Source organism: Varroa jacobsoni, unplaced genomic scaffold (assembly GCF_002532875.2).
Source record: "Varroa jacobsoni isolate VJ856 unplaced genomic scaffold, vjacob_1.0 contig00046, whole genome shotgun sequence".
NCBI classification, from domain to species: Eukaryota; Metazoa; Arthropoda; class Arachnida; order Mesostigmata; family Varroidae; genus Varroa; species Varroa jacobsoni.
Window position 1 is genome coordinate 268,127 of NW_019214400.1, and position 19,188 is coordinate 287,314.

At 39.7% G+C, this 19,188-nt stretch overlaps 2 protein-coding genes across 5 annotated transcripts; both read right to left on the reverse strand.

Annotated features, from left to right (window-relative positions):
* Positions 1 to 889: 889 nt before the first annotated feature.
* LOC111270654 (uncharacterized) lies at positions 890 to 5,801 on the reverse strand. Of its 4 annotated transcripts, none has more exons than XM_086972563.1 (5): positions 5,654 to 5,801; positions 3,274 to 3,672; positions 2,667 to 2,896; positions 2,317 to 2,452; positions 890 to 1,566 (listed from the first exon to the last, which is right to left on the reverse strand). In XM_086972563.1, the coding sequence occupies exons 1-5, from the start codon at positions 5,699 to 5,701 to the stop codon at positions 1,372 to 1,374; spliced, it is 1,008 nt and encodes a 335-aa protein (XP_086828689.1). In that variant the 5' UTR covers positions 5,702 to 5,801; the 3' UTR covers positions 890 to 1,371. The 4 variants fall into 4 exon arrangements, with proteins under 4 accessions (XP_086828689.1, XP_086828690.1, XP_086828691.1 ...); XM_086972564.1 differs by having other exon boundaries at positions 3,274 to 3,617; positions 5,549 to 5,694; XM_086972565.1 differs by having other exon boundaries at positions 3,274 to 3,617; positions 5,654 to 5,674.
* LOC147752103 (uncharacterized) lies at positions 5,797 to 17,477 on the reverse strand. The gene is made up of 6 exons (XM_086972560.1): positions 17,401 to 17,477; positions 17,088 to 17,199; positions 15,876 to 15,916; positions 12,918 to 13,081; positions 12,486 to 12,646; positions 5,797 to 8,460 (listed from the first exon to the last, which is right to left on the reverse strand). Exons 2-6 carry the CDS (start codon positions 17,190 to 17,192, stop codon positions 7,261 to 7,263), a joined length of 1,671 nt encoding a protein of 556 aa, XP_086828686.1. The 5' UTR covers positions 17,193 to 17,199; positions 17,401 to 17,477; the 3' UTR covers positions 5,797 to 7,260.
* Positions 17,478 to 19,188: the final 1,711 nt, after the last annotated feature.

Here is a 19,188-nt window from a genome sequence, read left to right on the forward strand (position 1 = left end):
GGTGTTTTTAATGATACGTCTAACTTTTTTTTATAACTATAACTCTTTTTTTTTTAGTTTTATTTAAAATTTATAGCTTAGTTTAAAAATGTGAACATGCTAATATACTCGAGATGTAGTCTGTGGCTTCAGAGATGCTAAAAACCTTAACCTTCTAGTGCTAAGACTCCGGAAGTAGAAAGGGAACTATGACTGAATTTAACAATTGAATACCGTTTCAATTATTACTGTCAAGAGTATAAATTTCACTAAATCAATTAGGACGAAGTAATTGTACATTGATAGATATGCTAGGCTTCAGCAAATGCTAGAATCGTTAACTATAAAAACGTTTTTCGAGCATCACGGATCGTTCAAACAACAAGCTTAGGGCACTATCAGAATACGCTCACCAGGCCGATCGTTAATGACGTGAGCATTACTACTTCTGGTCTAATAGGCCTAGCATAAATCCATGTTTCATTTTAAAAATCTCAACTGCTACACGCCTTTTCATTAGAATTTGCTTAGACCAACTATCGTGATCTCAATGTATCTTAGCCTGATACCTATACACAAAAAATGTTTCTGACCTTCAAAAAGTAGCTATAAATTGCCACTTATTCCCAACTTGGGCTGACTAAATTTTATTATGGAAAAAACTGTAAACGAAATTGCAACAAACGTGCTAGTTAGTTCCACACAGAAGATTCTATAGAAGAACGATAACCGTCACGACTTAGCTACACATTTTACGTACACTGATAATAACAACACGAATTTATATTAAGCTAAATGTTACTCATCAGACTAGCAACAGCTACGCAATATATATATATATATATATATATGTGTGTGTGTGTGTGTGGCTTTACCCCTGTTATATGCTGTTCTAAAATAAAAACACCGCTTTTAAAAGTAATATATTGCAGTGTTAGTTTATTACTGAATTGATATGTCAAACATCTTAACGTGTCATCCACTTTCACTTATTCACTTGTTTAGTTATTATTATCTACAAACACTGCAGCATTAGAGACTTTGACGGCCTAATTACTGTTCACTATTACGGCCTATATTAAAATCAGGTACATCGACAGATGCTATCGAAGGCTGGTCGCTATCTGTCCTTTTGTACGTTTATTTTCAGGCCACTTAACATACATGAAAAGCTCAAGCATTACCATACTTATTCTAAGATAAAATTTAGTTCCACAAGTGACAATCCTACAATTAGCGTTGAAATTCGTAGTGATTTTCCATCTAACCAGTGATCCGTCGTTTCGATTCAATGTTATTTCAACAACAACAATAACATAAACACCAAGATAAACAGAGTCTTTCAGCATTCTGCCGGGCGAAACGTTTAAGATATATAAGTCGGTTTACAATTCATTTCTTAAACTCGCATTTGTCGAGATTGGGATGGTCGTGGACAATGTGTCCCATCAGGTCTCGTTCATGCGTGAAACGCTTGTGACAGTCACGAACATGACAGTAATAAAGTGTATTTGTTCCTTGAATACGTAGTAATCGCCTACGGTGGACTCGCACTCGGCCTTCAGTATCAAATCGTCCGTGGCAGATCTGGAATGGACGAATGAAATAAAGAGCAGAGGTGTCTTCGTCAAGGCGGTATCCATTGCGGGAAAAAAAAACAGACCTAGGTTGCCCCCCTCCGCGAAACTTTAATGTTGGTTAAGCTTTTATGCTCCTTGTCTGTGACAAGGGGCACAAAAGCTTATGCAACTTTAAAAGCTTACGCAATGCAATGAGGAGAAGTGCTTTCGTTTAGCTGCAATCAAATTTAATTGATACTGTAGTTTCTTGTCGTTTTGTAATGCAACTGGTCACAGAGCTTCGAAGACCTCCACGAAGTGCTCCTATTGTAGTATACCGTCTAGATACGAGTCGCATAGTCAAATCGACAAACCCATTCAAGCTGGTTAAACGTTCTTTATTCGTTCCTAACAAAGAGAAGATCTTGTTAGAAACAGACGACGCAATCTCTAAGGTTCCTATGCATCTCCGTGAAGAGTATCTGGACCGCAGCCATCACATTATCGAAGGGTCGTAAGAGTTCGCTGATGTCAAGAATCTATATATAGATTAAAAAAAAATCTTCGGGTGCTGAAGCCATACTAATACATTTGAGTGGACCTAACTGTACCCAAAGGTAAAACCGGCCTTTGAACTATGGCTATTATTAATGGACTTCTATCCCATATTGCGGAGGGCACCATACACCAAGAAACACAGTCTTGGTATATATGAATAGAAGATAGCTATAGATAAAAAAGGGGAAGGAAATCAACTGATATCGAAAAAGATACTTACGATGCACTGGAGTGGGTCTGCGTTTTGAGTCTGCTGTTGGGGTACGTGCGTTGCCAGGTGATAATCGAGAAGTCGTTGTGAGAGTAACGGCTGAAGGCAAATTTGGCACCAGACTGTACCGGAGTGATCCTGGTTTCTATTGAAATAATAAGGCCAAGAGTAACCGATTGCAGCATCATTAGAATTTAAATGGATAACAATTAAAATAAGACGATGGAAACAAAAACAACACCTAATTCATGTTGATTTTAAGCTGGCCGAAGTGACGGAATTATACTCGTTTGCCACTTATCTAATCTATGTAAAGTTTGAGATGCTAAGCGTTGGTTATGGTTAATTGGAGAAATTACCTGTGGTGAACTAGACTGCCAAGGGTTTGGAATGTCCTTGGACATTCGTCACATCTGTGAGGACCAATGATTGAAGAGGCCGGATCGGCAACGTCCCCTTCAGGACCCACGGGAACGACCGTTTCATTAGCATTATCGTCTAACACTTCTGCCGACGTCTTACGGGGATTGCTGGCCGCCGAACCAGGACTCTGTAGGACGTCGTTGCCCAGCTTGGCTAGACTAGTTTTCTGCACAGCAAAAACAAGTCGACGAACACGGTGGGACGAGAATAATTTTGTTAAAACTGATTGATGTAGTAATCTGTAGCTATACAACTGTCTCGACTTTATAATAATCGAATTGTCGGCACGGAATGGTATTGTCAGAAACACCTGTTTCACGCAGTTCATCGTTAAACATTAATTAAATTAAATTGAGCGTTACATTCAAACGACACACAGCTGCTCGTTTCTATTAATGTTCAGTGAGCTGTCAAGGACCAAGATCAATGCGAGAAGCTCAACAATAATCCTGTGCTGCTAAACTCTTGTGCGCCTAAACCGTTCAAAATGGTCAAGCCGAGTAAATATATGTAGGTTTGTTTGTGAATTGGTTCAGTAACAACCTTAGATATCCGTCGCTTTTTCCTGCATGCCAATAGGTGTTTTGAAAGTTCCTCTTCAACAAATGTCGCGAAGCTTTCACATTTGTTACAGCTGAACGTCAGCGAGACCAGGTCGCCCTCAGGTCTGGGTGTTACATCAGGGACGGCGGTGCTATCATATCTGAGATCGCCGCCGATCTGAGAAAATCCAGCCCTTAGTATCCTACTAGTCGCGTCACTCTGTCCAGATTGCTGCGATGGAACAGGAAAGACATCCCTATCCGTCCGTTCGACTTCCGCCGCTGTTGGATATTCCTCTTTAACCATTAGACCGATGGTAGGCTCTAAAATTTGTGGCTGGATTTCTGCAAAATGTACCAGGATGCGGAGGGTTTTTCGAACTTGAACCAAACATAAAAACTAAAAGTGGTTGGGGCAAAAACACGTAGAAAATAATGATGTTACAAAATCACACTAAACTGTCTAACCTTGCCTTCGGTAGAAAGCTTTAACTGTGTAACGTAATATGAAAAAAGGATCTAGCTCTAAAGGAGCGGGACATGACAGTAGCTCTCAATGTAGAACGAATAGAAGAAACGTTAGGGAGATGATATACAGTTCGAGAAGATCCAAGGGGCAACCTTTTAGTGTACATCCGTGATTCAACAACGTGCAGAACAGTGATTGTCAGGGACAGCATTAGTACGACGACGATCATCTATTCGTTGCATTGTTACAATTATGATTTGTTTAGCGTCTTCACAAAAAATAATCATATTGCCAACAATGATCGAAACATATAATAGATTGAAGTCGAACCAAGACATCATCGTCATGAATGCTGTGTTGTCCTCAACAATGTTGGTAACGTAAACGTCAGTGGGCATCATCGTGGAACTGACAATTCCTCCTCTAATACAGTTAATATCATATTTTGAATGAAAACAGGTTGTTCAACACGTTAAGTGCTATCATTTTTATTAGAACTTCGTACTTGCCGTACAGGTTACATCATTTTTTAATTTATATATATATATATAGAAACGTTAAAACGGCTTTCTCTTGATCTGTATGTACATTATTATATGCACTTAAATTAATTATCGTCATCGAAGATTTACCGTCGAAGAGAACTGATTAAGCTGTACCGCTTTTGACAACCTAATAAAAAAAAACTACTAACATTAAGACAGGTTATTTTTTACCATTTTTAGCGACTATACTAGCACCGAGCAAACGGTGTTAGTGTAGTTGAAAAATACAGTGACGCTAGAGTGCAGAAAAGCTTCCAATAGTTTATTTGATCATTGTTTATGTTGCATTATTTCGGTATAGTACTTTAGTCTATTGACTTTGCACAGATTAAGTCTTGCTGAAGATTCGACATCGGTGTCGTCTGGTTTAAATAAGTGTTCAATGCACTATAGCATGGCTTAACAAATACAGGACAAATGAAAAATATTGAACTAACGATAGCAAATGATGGCATACAAAGGAAAAACGTTTACTATGATATCCTTGAGAGATTGCTTCGAAGTAATTTAGGTCATGCTTGGAGGTCATTTTCTAGAAAGAAGTAGAGAGCCGGAGAGGACGTTCGAAAACCCATTATTTGCTCGAGTTATAACAAACAATCCTGTACACGAAAAGCATAGTTGGACTTAAAATCAAAATATTTTCTCCAACTGAAGTGAGAATAGAATCTAAGGTTTTTTTGTTTCTAAGAAACTCCTCCTGTCGATATTTTGGATATCAATAGAACTGATACAGTGGGTACGGTTTAAAAAAGCTGAAGCCAGGTTCAGGACTCGGTTGAGATATAAGTACGTTACTATTCTGCACCACAAAAAAACAAGCCTTGAAAATGCCCTTCGGGACATGTGTCTTTAACGGAACGGTAAGTGGGTAGAATGAGTGGCAAAAACGAAGAAGATTTATGTTAGGGTTGGCATCGTATGATAGTGTGCATAGCTATTTTTTCTATAGATAGCATCAACAAGACAGTCATTAGAATTCATAAAAACAACGTCTAAATCAAATCGAACATTTGGCACATATATTTATGACTGACTTGGATAAACCAATACGTAATCCATTATGATCGCTAGCGACTACGTATTTGCGTCTCCCGACGACAAGTTTCGGATACCGAATTTCATTATTGCGAAAGATTTGGTGCACTTTTCACGTAGATAAAGGTACGATCTTTTCTACAGGCATATGTTCCACTCTACAAAGACTCCACCTTTATCATAAGTGTAATTATATGCTACGCAAGTGCGAGGAGACAGCTTACCCTGACGCCTTTTGACGTACAATCAAGGAGATTATTCAGTTATGTACAGCTACGGGGTACGAATTATATTCATCTAAATTGAAAAGCACTTTCGACATATCTTACATCAATATGTTCATAAGCAGCTTCACTATTTCTCGGCAGAATGCCCATTGAACACACATTTTGATGATCGTCACCCAGAGACACAGGCTCATATACTGCTGTATCCCCCAGAGACAAACACAGCTAATTAGAACGGAATAAAGCTTACATCAAATATGCCCTTTATTCGAAAGATCGCATGTTCAAATCCTCCTGCCGAAGCCTCCGCTAGATTTGACGGCTTATAATTTGTCGGACGCCATCTTCGAAGATCGAAATACACTATTGATCAACAAACGAGTTGTGAATCCAAATAAGCCAACTTGAAAAATAGTACCTAGATAAAGTTATCGAAAAGGCAAATACAGTTATTGTTAAACAAAACGAACGTTCAAAAGATTAAAATTTTCTCAAATACATCACATACAATTGCCAACGTATGCTACAATCGAAAAATATTATCAGGTGTCACCGGTATGGCAGCAAACTGATCAGTGTTTATAATATATTTCAACAGGATTACTTATTGTCGGTATTCAGCTCCTGCCATTCATTTTATAACTTAACTGACCACCTCTGTCGAATTAGTCCATAAGTCGAGTGCCAATTTTACACACAAACAACTCCGCAGGCTGGTGTCTGTGACATTTACCTGCACGTACTAGAATTAATTGTTCTTTTGACTGAATAACACTACTTACTATATGATTATTACGTAGTGCACACAATAATAACAGCAATAATAGCCATTTATACATAACCAGTACAAGAATGGCGTTTACGCTTACCCATACCATGAAACATCCCTAAATAACAAAATGACCATCTGTTATAAATACACGACGTTATGTCCGCCATCATTACACCATCGATGTCTACACTTTTAACATTACTACTGCTCTCTCATCTAAGTTATAGTGATTTTTAAAATAATCTTATCTTCATTGATCCTTCGTTTCTGTCACAATCTTACAGGTCTACATTACATCCAGTCTCAGGCAACTCAGTTTTTTTTCTTGTACCTGTTACAAATAAGTCCCACGCTTAGTACTGAATATTACCACGTCCAAGTACTATCATCGACTTTTGTCATCGCTCTTGATTTTTTTTGTTTTTATTCACGAACTGTCGAAGTGACAGATGGCTATTACAGTTCTATGAGATGTTGCTCGCGGCGATCAAAGTCGATAGCGTCTGCAACCTGTAGCCGCGTGACTGAACTCGTATAACCAGATCCTTTGCTGTTAATAGTGTAGTTCCAACAAGTTTGCCTATTAAACCTTGAGAACTTTTGGTGACATGGTCTAGAGCGGTTGATGTCAATCGTAGATACAGTTTGTCACCCCTTGACGAGAACGCCAACCGTCTGAAGCAACGATGCTCAACGAAGATAGCACCGGGTTCGAAACATTTCATCATTAAGCAATAGTGCTTGTTTTTCTTTGAGCCACATGAGCAGTACGCAGCGCATTAGCAGTGTGGATAGAAAAAGTTAACGGTGGTTAGAGCATTTAAGCTATGTATAGTTATCAAAAAGAATCGATAGTACAAAGTGCCGCCGTGCGTGCATAGTTGACTTGAAGGTATTTTCTGAGTTGGGCTGATATCGAACAGAAGACTTTTTCAGTCTACATTCTCGATTCCTGTAGACCAGCGGGACCTGAAAGCTGCTGCTGCTGCTGTTGTTGCTGTGATTGCTGTTGCAGTTGATGCTGATGTGCCTCGTGATGCTGTGATTGTTGCTGTGCTTGTTGCTGCTGCTGCTGCTGCTGCTGTTCCTGTTGGTGCTGTGGCTGCTGAGAATGCTGGTGATGGTGTTGGTGATGGATGTGGTTCGGATTGTGATGAACGTGATGGGCAGCGTTGAGGTGAAGAAGTCGCGTCTTCTTCGGAACGCAAACAGTGTTTCGGTGGACGCTGAACGCCGACGAATGTCTGAATCGTTTCCCACATTGTCGGCAAAGATAAGGCCGCTCACCCGTGTGAGTTCGCACATGTCCTTCAACATTGTGCTTTCGAGGGCTAATGTACGCGCAGTAGTTACAGCTAAAACAGCCATCAACTGTTTTCGTATAATGAAGTGTAGCAGCCGCGGACAAACTACTGCAGCTGTTGGCGCTATCGCCTGATAAATGATGCCCCCTTGCACACGAATGTCCAGTGCAAATGTTATCCCCGGCACCTTTAGAAGCCTTAGCCGTACCCCCCCCGCTGCCGTTGTTGCCATCGCCGTTATTCATGATGTCACAGTCGCCGAATAGATCGTCGATAGCAAGTGGATAATCCGACGTCATCGACCCATTAGCGGCCACACATGTGGGGTGTGGCTGAACGCTCGAGACAGGATGGCCCTTGCATACGGCAACCCCGTGCGCATGACCAGAGGGGACCACGCCACTTGCACAGGACCCAGAGTGCGTTGCTGTTGCAGGTGGATGATGGTGATGGTGGGATGAAGGCGTTGGAGTAGAAGACTGCGACGGTGGCACAGTCACCGAATGATGAGTTTGTGCTAGGGGATTCGAGGTCAGCTCAACATGCTCTGCCGACAGACCTGCCACGGCCACCGGAGTAACAACTGCAGATGGCGCCGAAAAGGACTGTACCAGAGGAGATGCACAAGAAGATGAAGAACTGCAGGAAACTACCGAAGAAACTGATGGAGGACAGTTAGCCGAACTCGTCACGACAATAACCGGTGTCATGCTGATGCCTGAAAGATGGTTGAGGGGATGGCTGCCAGCGTTGGCCGGCTGGGGATGAGCCGCCGCAGCTTCGAGTTGAGGGAAAAACATAAGACCAACAGAATGACCGCAGAGTGGAAGAGATCAAACAGATGGAGAAGAAACCGAGTCAGTCTAAAGGATATAAGAAAGCTGCTTATAATGACTGATTGAGGACGACGCTGAAGTGAGGCTGATAACTCAATGTAATAGTAAATGAGATTAGTGATCATGATTACGGTGGAAAGTGTGATTGGCAGAATTAATTAGAAGGAAGTGGGGGGTGATGTTTTGAGCCGCATGTCTTAGGCGAAGCTGAATGCCGCGGAGGTACGCTTTATTGCTTAAAGGGAATAAAGAAATTGGGAAAACGGGAAACTCAGTTAACGCCGGTGTTTCCCGTGGATCCCGTATACGCTGTCTTTTTATCGCATAGGGGTGCGAGGAAACAAGCGAGTAAAGAGATTACATGGATAGGTAAATAGGAGCTGAGTCTTCAGAAATCGATGCATGGATCTCAACGTCAATGAAGTTTTAGCAAAGTCCGACTGTTTCGTACGAGTTCTCTAAGCAATGTACGCCACTGTCTATGCAAGTTTTACTGTGAAATATCGTATATTTTTGACTTTACAACCTCGAGTCTACATATTTACTACTTCGAATAAAGCAGCTGTAATAGTTGTCAAATAAAAACCGAGATGATTGGATGAAAAGACAAACTCGATCATTTATTGTGACACCTTTCAGTCTATGCGGCCTTGAGTTGGCTGGAAAAAAACAGAATAATCCTGAACTTCTCTGGTAATTTGACAGAATTGTAGCTTTTGGCGGAGATACTTGATTTCAAACGTTATCATTTGAACGAGCCAAGATTTTTATAGGCAGAGGATTACGAACCATGGTCGAGTGACATCTGAAAAAAGAAGATAATTGTTAGAAATGTGCGCGGAAAAGCCACGCTACGAATGGACAACATTGGTGTGATATCAGAGCCCCGCTTCAGGTCGTTCAATCGGCTGTGGAACAACGCGTGAGGCGTCATTCACTCGCCTGTGAGGGCCAATAGTTCTCTCAAAAATAAGTTGTACTTTTTTGATTATCTTAATCGACATAAGAACGAAATAGAAAAAAATATAATTTATACTACTATGAAATAGGATGTTATATATGATTAAATAAATAGGTCATATCCGTCAACTGGTTCAGGTTAGCGAATACGATGAACTTATTCAGTCATATATAACATTCTTTATCTCATTATCAAATAGGATCTTTACATTATATGAAGTTGAATGTACCCTTCAACTTGTTCAAACTGAACCCAAACAAGATAATAATTTCTCTGTATACTTATATAACTACGTGCCAACATTTCATGAATTTTCCTGACATAGTGAAGTACGATTCTACGATTGAATACGCAGCAGTTTCAAAATCTGACGTTGACCATTTTATTTGGATCGAATAGTCGAACGATATTACCTTTTCTATGTAACAATAGAAATCACAACTATAAAGGAACACCAGATATTATCGATACGCACATACAAAACTTCAATCAACTAAAAAAAGTCGACTGTATTTTTTCTTTGTTCTTTTTGTGTTTATCATTGACTTTCAGTGAAACTCTTACTTATCGTCACGAATGTATGGCCGCTTTTATCTTCATGGCTTCAGCGCTTATATCAATACAACATAAATCGGAGAAGGCACTGTTCACACAAACAAGACTAAAGAAAAAGCAACGTAACCAGGATAGAAATTAGAAAGTTTTACTAATTGGCAGACGCTGCCAGCTAAAGAAGCCCGCTGTAAAAGAGAACGACATTGTAACAAAAAAGGTCAGGAGACACTGACTAATAGTCGAACGTAAAAATACAAAACAAGCGTTTTATTTCGTACTTAGACAAAAAGAATACTTTTACATATATGTGGGCATTCTCGTATATGAATATCTCTATAAGTGACACACGTTTCTACAGCTGCCACAGCTTTGGTTTTACGTCAGTCACAACAAATAAAATTAATCAATCAGGCTACTACCTTTCAATAATAATAATACAATATCACCCAACATGGGTGTCATCGAGAAGCGGGAGAAAAAGGCCAACAGATTCTATGATAGGACATCGTCGCAAGTCGGATGTATGAATTACTTACGGGCTAATAAATAATAAGTCGAGTTTACTTGTGTTGTTAGCATATCTTCAATAACAGATGGACATAGCATGAATAACTCAAAAACGTGCTCCACCAATTCACGTATCGGACAAGAGTTTATAGCGGGTGCGTTTTCGAGCTCACGGAGCCCTCCTCTCATCGGCTGATTCGATTTGTTTCGCGTTGCGTCATCGGCGAACTTTTCAGCAGAAAGTTTTCAGTCATCTTAAGAGGCTTAGGAACACACGATCGGTCGTGGTACTATTGAGCCGAAATAGCAAACATCTACGCGTTCTCATCTATAATAGCAGTCAATATTCCCTGACATGAGCGGTGCGCTTCCGCTTTTCAGTTGAATTCACATATTTGGTGGTATTACAACTGGGCACCGTTTCTACAATTAATCCCGCCATATCTACTGACGTCACCCGACGTCGACGATGAGCGAACGTTATTTACCGATATCGTGAATGAATACCATCACATTATGTATGTTTAAATATATAGTGATTATATGTATAGAAGGGCTGTCGATATAGCCATAATAATGCTAGATGTATATATATACGCGTTTCTGTCTTGTCGAAAAAATAGTGGGTACGAATGGGCGCGCATTTTATACGTGATACGAGCGGCCCACGGGCGGTGACATAAATGTTATCATCATTTTCTCATGATAACTCTTTGTTAAGGTTATACATGGTCTATAAAAGGAGCCTGGCCTCAGCACCTTGAAAGGCTCCCTCTCTATGCTCCCTTCCTATCTCTTCTTCGTTCATTTACCCACACTCAATTCGATATCACTTCAATAGATTTCTCTTTCCATAAATGTATTTTTTGGTATGTCATCACCACGGCAATGCAACACTTGATCATCGCAGCAGGAATTCGAAATATTAGATGTACATCATGTGAATATATTCATTTGCATTTTCGTCCCTTGCGTACGTGGGCGGGCCAAAACATCAAAATGTCCTGCTTGAAATAACAATTTCGAACGATTAGAGATTCTCAGATCCACGCTTCTAGAGAACTTCACAAAAGCCTATGTTGAAATCTAAATCACTTACCTTTGTTTAACTCAGATACTTCAGTGGAGGCTAATTCGCGGCCTGTTCCTAATGTACATCAAATAGCATGACCTAACGTATGAGAAAAGCCGCTACTGTTGAAATGACACCCGCTCAACGACAGAACTAATGTCGGAACGAAAAATGGGTCACAAACACTGCGAACAGTACCCTATTTTTACGTTTCTAGTGCTTATCTTGCAGTCGGCTCAGTAGGCCTATTCTTCCAAATCGACTTGCAAAGTTTCTACGACCTCTGCTATCGGTCTATGTCTCCATTTTTCTCCCAGTTCAGTTTAAACCTACGGGAAGTTTGGTCGCGTTAGTTCGATAACAGCAGAGACTTATTTTGGCCTACCCGCTTGCGAGACGCACAGATTACTCATTATAACAATAATAGCAATATCAATACAGAAAATTTAAAAGTATATGCTAATTGCCCGCGCTAGCGTGCTCCACTGCCATAATGTAGCTGTAATGAATGTATGTCGCGTCACACTCCAACTCAGACGAACGCTTTTCGCAGATATTATAAATATATCTATTATCTAATATACAGTCAAACCATAGATAAGAGGCGTCTTCACGATAGTGTTTCGGTTCGTCACTCACATATATTGAAACGAAACACTACCTGGACGCATCCGATCTCAGACGTCGTTTTGCTTAAAACTACTTTATACTATGTACGTATAGCTTTTTTTTTGTATCGGTTCACGATCTTACTTTTGTATTAGCGTTATACACGGACGTGCGTGTACGTGTGATGTATGTTTGTATATGGATCAGAGTGGCTTCTAGTGGATTCTGCACAGCGTTTCCGTTGGATAATCTATGTAGTTGTGATTGTTATTTGAGTGATGGTGTCATATCTCTGAGAGAGTTCTAGGATTAGCTCGCCGTTGGCTCAGATGCAGGATCCTCCGGCGGAACGCAATTTTGTGACGATTTATGGTATCCGAGAGAGTTCTTGTGTCGGAATTGACGTCCGCAGCGTTCGCAACTGAAGGGCTTTTCGCCGGTGTGGATCTTCACGTGCCGTGACATGCTTTGTTTATAATCTAACGCAAAAAGTAAGGGTCAAAGATCAAAAATAATCGACAAAAATAATCATTAGCTCGCACACGCAATGCTGCCACTTCTAAGCAGACTAGTACAAACGCCGCCATCTTGAGAAAAGTCAAGGAATGTTCGGACTTTTCCAATGTATGCACAGCAAACATAGAATCATTTAAGGTAACATTTTTCGAGCGGTAAAACTAAAATTACTATATGGATTCCTTTTTATACCTTTTTTGTTTTTGTTTTTTTTTCTCTCTTTTCTTTGTGTACCTGTGGTGAAATCGCAGAGGTCGCAAGCGAATTTCTGATTCGGTCCTCTCCTGAAGAGCATCTCAGAAAAATCGGATTCCAATACGGGTAAGTGTGCCGGATCCAGTGTCAGTGGTATTGATAAACACAAATCTCCTGCGGATACTACAGCTAAAAACGAAAAACTATCAAATCAGCTTCTGAATACTCTACACACGCTTGAGTGTATCTATAACGCTTCTGACATTATTTTAATTCTACCTTTGCATTTGATTGAATACAGCAGTTTATCTGGGAGGAGCTGAGTGGGAAAAACGGCAACAAAGGTTAACTTTATGTTTTAGAAATGAAAAAACGTAAAGGCTTCCGTTCGCCGCCTTTATTTACTCTAATTTATCCGGTAGATATCGATTTTGCCGATGAAAAGAGGGGATTTATCCATTTCCAGACGGCGATCAATCTTGTCTGGAAGAAAGCACAAACCGTTAGCACCGTGTTCGTATTTTTACTGCTCCATTATCGCCATCGGCACAGCTTGATGGAAATAGTATATGCTATTAAAGCGCCAATCAAATACAGTAAAGACACGAAGGTAGCCTATTACAGAATTAATGATATATCCTTATACGATATATCTAAACGTGTTTATTAAAGACTCAGTTTTTTTCTTATTCAGCATCGCATAGGAAAGAATCATTGCATAAACATTGCTCCCAATCACCAATCGTTTTTGTTGTTGCTGCTGCTGCTGCTGCTTGTGTTTCTGTCACTTTTTTTGATGCTCTTAATGATCGCGTGATTGTTAATGATTAGTTATCAGTATCATTGTGATTAGTCTTAAAAAAAGACATTCGCTCAGGGGCATTTGAACAGAGTAGTTTTATCTGTAGATGACAATGGTACGTACATAATGATGCTGCGAAATTGTACTGAAACCTGTGTATCGATAAAATATATCATTTATATATATATATGTATAAACATCACAGTGAGCTTGAATGATCATGTGCTATGTGTAAATATAAACTACCACAAATATAACATGTGGTACTGCGCAAAGTACATATATATATATCCTGCGTTCATTCTACTCGATATAGAGGTAATCAGCGTTTATACATGCGAACGATAGGTACTGGTAGATGATGTGACACTTTGTCAATTTACTCAATAGATAAGCGGAATCATTCTGTAAATACGTTCTTTTATAACCATAACGTGTGTGTTTTTATCATTATTCTATTACTGTCATCTTTTCAACATGCTTGCCTTGACTTTTTGCGTTTTTAAAAAGATCTTGTATTTACACGATAAGATTTACTCCACGCGTAACGTGAGTGTTGCGGGCCTAAAAACATTAATAAATAAATTAAGTTCTTGTTTATAATAAATGTAAGTCCTTTTTGTAGTTATATTAATGTTAAGTATACAAAAAATCAATTGCATTTACAGCTTTGTTTTAGCGATGGTAACTATAGTGACGTAAGATTGCCTTATACCTGATTTGAGATTAAGTCTAATAATGTAACCTGATAAAGGTTAAATCATTATCTTCAGTGTGTACGGATCGTAGGCGAATTTTCAGGTCGCGAGAGCCGGTTGTAACACCTGAATTCTCCAGACGTTTGCATGTGTGTGTGTCTGAGGGTCACGAGAAGTACCTATTAAGAACTGATGCTCATCTGTTGTGTGATCACAGGGTCATTGAAATAGCTTAAAGGTACGTGCTAACGTCACAGCATTGACGCGAAATCGTATAGTAGTTATGTATGCACGCGTTGAATCCCGCTCAGGTACTAGGCCACGTCAAATTGTGACCCACGACGCTATATAATAAAAGATTGCATGCCGACCATCTGTATGTATAAACTTGTGTATATATATCGTATATATAAATCATACATGTATGTATATAATAGTTATTGCACAAGGTCCTTGAGTCGGTAACGAGCTAACGTACGTATGCCAGCAGGAAATAAGTATAGATGTATCAAAAAATACGCGTCCAGTTGTATAAGGTTGTTAACAATAATGATGCAGTGTTGTACAATGCGAATCTCTATTATTTGCTTTCCCTCCATTTGCTCTCTCTCCTGCTACCTCCCCTCTAGTTTATACTCTGGAGTTGTTTTGAAGATAAATCTTCATATAGGCACACAAAAATAATACAAACGTAGAGGTATAAATACGCACATATATGTGTATATATAGTATATTCTAAACCACGATAAATTTTATATATAATACTCTAGGTGCATTCACAGTCATTCAGAGTATAGATTGCATAGAGCGGTCGCACACGCCGTGGTACTGTTTCAGAGTTATTGCAAGAAGGCAAGGCTTAACAAGGTGTGCAGCAGTGCCCAAAAGTGTCATGTCGGAGCGGACTTATTACGTTCAAAATGATTTAAGACAAATTTCGGCATGTGGGAAAGACCTAATCCTACCGTTAACCTGATTTGGGTTGAATCTGACATTTTGGAAGGAAATTTATCTATGCTAAAGTGCAACATTGATAGTTATCTCCTGTCTACTTGAGTTGACGATTCGAACGTCTTTTCCTTCTAATTACTATTTTGGCTATCTCGCACAAAATGCGGCTCTGTCTGACGACTAAATTACCCTCGTCTAAGTAGATAACCAGGCCGTGTTATTTTAGCCTCTATAAAAAGGCTTATTGAGGTCGATTTAGACATCGTTAAGTTGCATCTTGCTCCGAATTCAATAGGCCTTATACATTTTTCTAGAAAACCGTAAGCATGGCGTGTACGAAAAGCTCTGACCATTGCTGTATACAGGTTTATTTTTGCTAGGTTCCACTTGAGCCGGAAATCAATAGCAAACAATACTAATAATAATGGCAATACTAACTTTAAATATAACTATAATGTTTACAATACTAGCTTAAAATCACTTAGTGGAGTGCTTGAACTTGCATCACATTTGGAACCTTTTGTATAGTTTTATGAGAAACAAAACCAGTTGTTCTCGTCTAATGGATGCTCCATTTCGAAAATCACCTGCAAAAACGTGATTACATAGCCGAAACAGAAATTTAAATTCTAACGCGAAGGGTGAAGTCGTCTTTTACGATAACTGTGACACTTTGATGAGATTCTACGATGATGAACACTTTGATATAATTTCTTAACAATGACATATATAGCGCTTGTTGAAAGCTCTGCTACTACTGGGTGGTTAATAAAGATTAAAGTCAATCAAGATAGGTGTACCCTTAGTAGTAAGGTACGGCCAGCAGGTCTAAGTAGGGAGCGGATAAACTTTTGTTTCACGTTTTGCCGTGTCGACTTTCAAATGGATTCGTTCAAGTATTGTAGATAAGAGTGCGCGCGAGAATCTTTATTGCAAGTGGAAAAAAAATGTTGATATGTACATAGGTGAGTTCTACATAATCATTCTGCATTTACTCCGCAGAGTCGACCTGATTTCCGTCATTAATTATCGCGGCTGCGAAGGCAAAAGAACAAGCCCCTCAAGAAAACATTACTGTACAGGTGCCGTAAACATATCGCAAAACTATTAGTTTCAACACGTTTACACCCTCAAAAATCACAACGCGCTCGTATATAACTAGAACTATCTGGAATTACCATTGGTCGGTTGTTCTAACTCCGGAGCCAAAAAAGCCATCACCAACAGGATTCTTTGTCTGAGGCACGCAATTACTAGTTTGCATCATGCGTTCTCATCTCTGAAACCATCATTCCAAAACCAAATTCGTAATGCTCGAAATCTATAGCGTTCGAGCGCGTAAACCTTATAGGTATCCACAACCTGTCAGAACCACTTCACTGCGACAGGCACTTTGTCGTGGATAGAAGTCAAAGGTGAACGAATGACAGAGCTTGAATAGTTGGATCTCATTTTACTGATCAACCGCCTCTGAAGCACAACTGTTGTGTTCAGCGATAATAAATTATCGTTTCGATCCAAACAAGTGTAACCCTATTTCAGTATATCGCAGGTTCATAATGTATCACGTTATAGCGAACGATGAGTCGTTCTTGGAGGAACAGGGCACAGTTTACCCGAAGCTTGAACGATAATAGAGAGAGTGCACTGACGAGTTCTTCCGTGGTCGCCCCTTTTGGACGAACGAAATTTACGCGTCAGCGGAGTCGAAAGTCCATGTAATAAGGATTTGCGGTGTCAGAGCAGTTCTCCGTGAACTCGTCTTAAATGTACATTCAGCGGACTCTTCTGAGTAAAACACCGGCCACACACATAGCACTTGTACGGACGTGCACCCGTATGAGTTCGTACGTGGTCAATCATATGTGATCTGTGATAACACAGAGGGTTGACAAAACAATCTTAGAACTTAGCTTTACTGCCACATGGATATCAATCGTGAACAGCGTTTTAAATAGACTCCCAATAAAGCATTGTCGAAATTTACAGACCTGTCGCACACATTTGATGTTAATCAGGCCGAGAACTTTAACGTAGTAAGGCAATTCGATCGAATTAAAGAAACACGTACCTGCAAAGAGTCTTGTACTCGCAATGGAGGCAATGATAAAAGCCTTTACTGCCGTTTCGTAGAAAGTGCTGGCTCTCGCTGTCGGGAATCGCGGCGGAAGCTGTTGTCGACGTTCCCGAAGAGGAGGATCCTGCCGAGGCGGATGGCCCGGCTCCAGCGGAGGTCGACGGCTGCGAGTCTAATAAACCCGAAGACTCCAAGAGCTTTAGATTGAATAGACTCACTGAAAATCAACATAGATTAATAACTATTTGTTAGAGCAATTTTCAAGGCTTCTAACCTACTTGCTATATCTGACCAAGGCTATAAGTAGGTTCGTAATCTACATTATGTAATAGTTAGTGAGTTGGAAAGGTGCGGGCCGAACCGATCGTAGCAGGCGATGCGTAAAAAACAGTAGCAAGTGATATTTTTTTATGCTGTAAACAACATCTCGACATGCTTTTTTTGTGAACTGAATTTGCTCTGTTAGAAATGTTATAGAAAATATGGGTTAGATTATGAAAGGAACCTAAACAGAAGTATATATGGTATTACCGGATTAAATAACTGACTTGCTTTGAAGTAATAGTTCCCATTCCGTTAATACGTTTATATTGCCAGTAATAATAGGGCTTGCGTTTGACACTGGCACGAATACAGAATGATCGTTTTCAAAATAAACTGAACAAATGCTGCTACATGTTCGCGAAATCATTTGGATACATTTTATTTGACAAGAAAAACAACATCTATAATTAATAAAATAAAAACGAATTCAATTAGATATTGATAATGAACTAAATCGTAATACCCGAATAAGTGTTTACTATGAAAGGGTACGACAACGTTTAGATACAGTTGAGATGTGTCCCCAGCAAGGGCAGCAGACGTAATCTGTAAGGGCAAAAACTATTTAGCACGACTCTAGCCAGGCTCAAATATGCTTAATTAAATATCGCAGCTAAATGCAATTCTTTCGACATCAGACAGCAGGCTGCTCACCCTACTGGGTAAAGGAACACGAATCTGGTGCTAGGTTTCCTAGAAATTGGGTTTTGCCCACTTACCTTTGTGACGCTTTCCTTCCGGCAAATGTTCACAAATACTTGTTGCAAACGCTTTACACTATCTACCGCAGCGGTTCCCCTACGAAAAACATGTGCGTATATGATGAAGGAGCAACTGCATATTCGGCCTGCCTGACAAGTTAAAGCAAAACTACTTGAAACTTAAGGGCTTATAAGTCAATTCTACTTACAGCAGTCTAGAGCAGTGCTTCTTGTTAGTGTGCAATCGGTTAGTTAATTTGGTTGAACCTTACACTGTAGCTTCATTCAGTTTCTATACGTGCTGACCTTGCGACACGAAACACCGACTAGCTATCGTCAAAGGCGCAGACTAGAGTCCAGGAACCACCGGTGCTATGAACCTTACCGATTCATGCTCATACGTTTTTTTTTTTAGTCAGCAACTAAATATTGTATATTGCTCTATCTAATTTACTGCCAATCATTCGTCTCGAACAAGCCAGTCACGCGGAGGCCACATCATTTAGGACGAGATGACGGCATATTCATCTCAATATTTTTAGTGTATTTCGGACTGGCAGCACAATAGAAAACGGAAAAAAATTATTATAGTTGAATTTGGCTTATAGACATTTTATCACAGGCTTATTTTTTTACTTATCTTATGTTTATTTGTAAGTTGTCTTTTCGTATTGCGTAGGATATGCGACCTAAATATTATGGCTATGCCAGCACGTTTCCGCATAAGTTAAGATAGTCAGAAATAAATTCTTGTCCT